The sequence below is a fragment of the Protobothrops mucrosquamatus genome, unplaced genomic scaffold, assembly GCF_001527695.2.
Source record: "Protobothrops mucrosquamatus isolate PMUCROS unplaced genomic scaffold, P.Mucros_1.0 scaffold285, whole genome shotgun sequence".
Taxonomy (NCBI): Eukaryota; Metazoa; Chordata; class Lepidosauria; order Squamata; family Viperidae; genus Protobothrops; species Protobothrops mucrosquamatus.
In genome coordinates this window covers 516228-521363 of record NW_015386629.1, presented here as the reverse complement: position 1 = coordinate 521363, position 5136 = coordinate 516228, and the positions used below count along the sequence as shown (strand labels likewise).

The following is a 5136-nucleotide window of genomic DNA, read 5'->3' as shown; positions in this document are numbered from 1 at the left end:
ATGAGATTAAATTTGTACTTAAATTTGCATGTTATTGCTAAAAATAGCAACATAAAAACAAAATGGAAGGAAATCTGAATTTCAAAATAGTTATCAAAGTAAAAACTGTTAAAACATTAATTGTGGCTCTGCATTTTCGGTTTTATAATTAATAACATGTAAACACATGTAAAAACTTGTGTAATTTAATTCGGCTTATTTTAAGTTTCAAACCTGTGAATCTATAAAAGTCAATTTGGCAGGCATAAAAAGTATAATGTTCAATACATTTACACTAACCTCATCAACAAATTATACACTTGGCAGTTTTTAAACTCTTTGGCAATGACCAAAACCTGCATGGTTCCATCTAGGTTCTGCACACACTTTCATGATGATATATAATTCAGTTTACAAAAGTGAACGGAACTGCACCCAGATCTGGGTGCATTCTGTACCAAATACACGTGCATTTTGGAGCCACTGAGATACAGTAGCCACATAGAATTTATGATCAGAGACAAAGTGCAAAACTATTCTTTTCTATCTGGATGAATTTTAACAAATATATATATATATAAGCAAATTTATCTGAAGAAGGGCCTTTCCCCCTCCTCTTCTTTCTGTGAGAAAAAAATGGACTTGCACCTTTTCAGGAAAACACTGCTGCAAAGCTAAAGGTAGCATACTGTACCTATACTTTCAAAGACAACTTTTTAGTAACTGACTTACTGTACAAATTGGCAATACTTCACTACATAAATCATTAATTTACATGCAATCCAGGAACCTTCTATGAAAAGGTGGTGAGTTTGCTTCAGCTATTCTGTCACTGTAAAATCAAAAGTCTATCTACAATCTCCCAGATATTCCTTCATACACTGGCCCTGTTCCTTCTGAATCTCCTAAACTGGAAGCTCTGAAGTATGTATTATGACTATGAAAACTCTTGAAAACAAACAGTTTTATACATATTAGATTTGGTGATAATAAAAACTTCTACTTGCAGGAATGATCTAGTCATTCCTTCCAATTTCATGGTTGTTTCTTCCTTCCAGATGCAAGTAAAGCAGAACAGGACATATTGCCATCAATCTACCTGTGCCCAACCAAACAGAATATCCATTTAAATCTTGTTAGGAAAGACAATCAAGATCTCTTCAGAATTTTCATTTGGTGTCAAGGAAATAATTGAATTAGCTGGATTATAGGCCCAAGCAGAAGGGCCATATTAGTTTGCCCTGGTCCAAAATTGCCAGATACTAACAACCTATTCCATGTCGATCTTGGATTGAAGATGCAGGTATCACTGACTTATTTTTGCTATGTCACAGTCCTATTGCAGGCTTTTTTGAAGCCAGAATTAACAGAGGTGAACAAAAGAAAGTATCCTGAGGAATTTAAAGAACATGATGTTTCTTTGAACGTTTTAAGATATATGAACTTTTCAGAATATTTGATTCCAATATATTACACAAGATTCCTTTAGAAAACAACAATTCCCCTCCACTTTTAAAAAAAGAAAAGAAAGGAAGAACATCACAAGACAGATGTGTTTAAATCCAATTCTGGATTTAAATGAATCCAGCTATAGAAACAGTTTAAAATAAAAGGGAAGTAAGAAATACAGTCTTTTCACTGGAGGAAACTTATTTCCAACTGGCATCTGTTATGTTACAGATGTGGCTCATTTTGTCTACAGCTCAACCTCATCCTGAAGCAACTCTGATTCTTCTTCATCCAGTAAGAGGCTGGGGTTTATCACTTCAGCATTGTCAATTACTTCTCCCAGTTCCTTTACAACATCGCTGCCAAGGTCATCTCCCTGTTCAACTTGCTTTATTAAGTCTAAATGATCCAGGGGAATCAAACTGTGCCTTGGTGATCCAGTAGTCCTTGCTATTGTAGCTGCCATTTCGGCTGCAACAGCAGCCTTCTGGGCTTTCTGCCTCTGTTGTTCTTCCTGCTGGCGGTGGGTCTTCATATGAGCATTGCGACTTTTGATTTTGAAAAACATCCTAATACAATATGAAAAGGAAGGGAAAAAAAGGAATCTGTATAAATTACAGAGGTATGTTATATTTTCTCCATGAATTATGCTTCCTGTGCAGAAGAAGGGGCTGACCCTTCACTGCTGATCAGATGTTACAGAGAATGACTCAGCCGGGTGGCAGAGACGCACGTTCTTGACATGTTACAGGTTGCCATCAGCAAGAACACATGGGCCATCTTGTTCAACTTCAAAACACTTGTTCCATGTACATCCCTAATCAGAAGCTTGTAGTACTTCCTTGGGGATTTTGCAAGAATTTCAACTCACTTTTAAAAACCACATTCCTTCCCCCAATTAAGCTATGGGAATTATTATTTGGGGGAGAAGTGATTCTATGAAAGATTTTCACGGGTACAGGTATGCAGGTCTTGGCGTGTTTGGGTCTTTTCCCATGTAAGATTGAGAGTATCTTGGCAACCTCGTCGAAACGTCGCCAAGATACTCTCAATCTTACACGGGAAAAGACCCGAGCACGCCAAGACCTGCATACCTGTACCGGTGAAAATCTACGAAAACAAACAAACAAACAAACAAACATACATACATACATATATATATATACACACACACACACACACACACCACATACATACATAAACACACACATACACACACACACATACATACCTACATTTAAAGTGAAAGGATGTGGTACTGGCATAAACAGGAAATTCCTGGCTAAGCATACACTCAGATACGTTTTCTTAACTCTAATCCCTTTACCCAAATAGGGAGATCCTACACATTTGAAGTCTGTGAGGCTAAAAACTTTCAAGGGCAAACTTTATTTCTATTTTATAGCTTTAAAAACGGAATGCTAAGGAGTTTTCTACTATATCACCCAATAATTCAGTAGGTCTGTAGACAAGTGTCTCTTGCTCAGCTTCCTTTAAGTGATGCAATCAGCTAAAGATGCAGATATCAGGTAAGGTAGCATCATCCTGAGCAATCCTGTGGTAGGCAGTAAATAAAAATTGTGGTTTGTAAATACCATTGGCTGGATTGATATGTCACATTAAGCTAAAACAAAAACAAACCACATGATATACAGTACGAGTTCCACCTCTCCCTCAAGCCAAAAGAGGGTTAAAGTTTGGTTTATGACATCTTAATACTGTCTAAGTTGTACACATTATATTTTACCACTCTATAATACAGTGATTTGAAACAGCCTTCTGCATCCTGTTGCCCTCTGGATACTTTAGGAGTACAATTCCCAGAGTTCCCAGCAAGCATGACTGTGTACCACACTCATTAAGGCTACATTAGAATTACTCTTATTCATTAAGGCAACTTCCTTACTTTGTTGGGGAGTGATTTTCACCGGGTTTTCTACACAGAGTGTCACAGATTCTAGTTTGTGTGTCGATAGCTTTACTTACTTGCCACATTCTTTACAGGGGAAAACTGTAGGCGGATCTGTCTCACCACTTGTTGTGCTATGAGCTGGGGAACTCTTGACAGAGCAGTAGTCATTCTGAGAATTCGACTTCTGTTTAGTGCCAGGGCCCCCACAGCGGGTTTTGACCACAGGATTTGTACCACCGTGAATACGTGCATGGCCATTCAGGGCTTGTCTGGAAGTGAAGACCTAGAGGGCAAATAAGTCAAAAATACATTTTCTGAATTAAAGTTTTTAAAAAAAGGTGTAACAATGATATTGAGTTCCTCAAATGGTATCTTGCCTGTTTTCTTAATTTGACTATGCAAGATCATTTAAACATTTGTTCTGAACTTTTTATTTCTGACTGGCCAATTATATGCATGAAGACAGCTTCACCATGCATCCTCAGCACAGCTTTTGAACAGATTGTCATTTAGCTATCTTGGCTAACAGCTATGATCAAAACCACATGCCTACAGAGATCATCCATTCACATCTTTGCCAAGCCAAATGACCAACAATGTATTTACAATCACTCTTGGACTTCAATAACATATTTGTGAAAATTTCTAAATTAATATCCATGATTGAAGATATCCAAGTTATACTTTACTTTTATTATTTGTAAGGTTAATCTCAGGCATAGGCTAGGCTAAACCAATCATAAGCAGCTTTTTTAGTTGCTTGGAGCCACATTCAATTTTGCAGGAAAGAAGGAAGAACAGAGCAATAGATGGGGATCATAAGCTAAGTGGGGAAGACTGGGGAATGGGCAGGTCCAACTTTGGGTGATTTGGTGAGGATCGGTTTATTTTAATTTTGTTTTGTATCTCATTTCTCTTATTTGCAGCTCTATGTGAATAATATTATAGGATGAATGTAACGATTTAACACGTTTCTATTACCAAACAGCAGAAGTGTCTCCTGCTGATGAAATTTTGTTGTGTAGTTAGATGAATTTTGGAGGACAGAAAAATGGAATTTAGAAGCCCTAAATCCAGCCTAATTAAAGAGTAACAGAAACCTAGGAACCCTATAGTTAAAGTACCATATTGGGTGAACATGAATTAATTAAAAAATTATTAAAAATAATTTTATTTCTCTTCTAGAACAAGTACATGTTCTTCTTCTTTGTTGAAAGTTATACATCACATTTTCTTAAGAGTTCAGAGTGGCTTATATAGGGATCTTCCTTTACTTTATTTCATACAACCCTCTGATACAGGTTGGACCATGTGTGTGACTGGCTCAAAAACTCCCAGTATGTTTCCATGGGTGAGGGTGGACTTGAACCTAGCTCTCTGGTGTCCTACGTCTGATATCTTAAGGCCTATGCCACTCTAGGCATCAGTGTTAAGAGATTTTGCATCCAATATCAATTACTGAATGTGTATTGTGAAGCCACAGAACTGCACAGTCTAGCTGCCTCTGTATCCACTCTAATGGCAGAAAGTGAAGAGGAACTAAAGAGCCTCTTGATGCGGGTGAAGAAGGAGAGTGCAAAAGCTAGCTTGAAACTCAACATTAAGAAAACCAAAATCATGGCATCTGGCCCTCTCAATTCCTGGCAAATAGATGGGGAAGAAATGGAGGTAGTGACAGATTTTATTTTCCTGGGCTCCAAGATCACTTCAGATGGGGACTGCAGCCAAGAAATTAAAAGACGCTTGCTCCTGGGGAGGAAAGCTATGGCAAATCTAGACAGCATACTAAAAAGCAA

The 5136-nt window shown here is 37.6% G+C and overlaps 1 protein-coding gene across 1 annotated transcript in view; it reads right to left on the bottom strand.

Moving 5' to 3' along the window:
- Positions 1-1623: 1623 nt before the first annotated feature.
- TRERF1 (transcriptional regulating factor 1) overlaps positions 1624-5136 on the bottom strand; it is a 20591-nt gene continuing 17078 nt past the window's right edge. Inside the window, exons 14-15 of the mRNA XM_029283926.1 lie at positions 3415-3623; positions 1624-1997 (exon numbers count right to left, since the gene is read on the bottom strand). Of these exons, the coding sequence (XP_029139759.1) occupies positions 1676-1997; positions 3415-3623 (531 nt within the window). The 3' untranslated portion in view covers positions 1624-1675. The remainder of the gene's footprint in view (positions 1998-3414; positions 3624-5136) is intronic.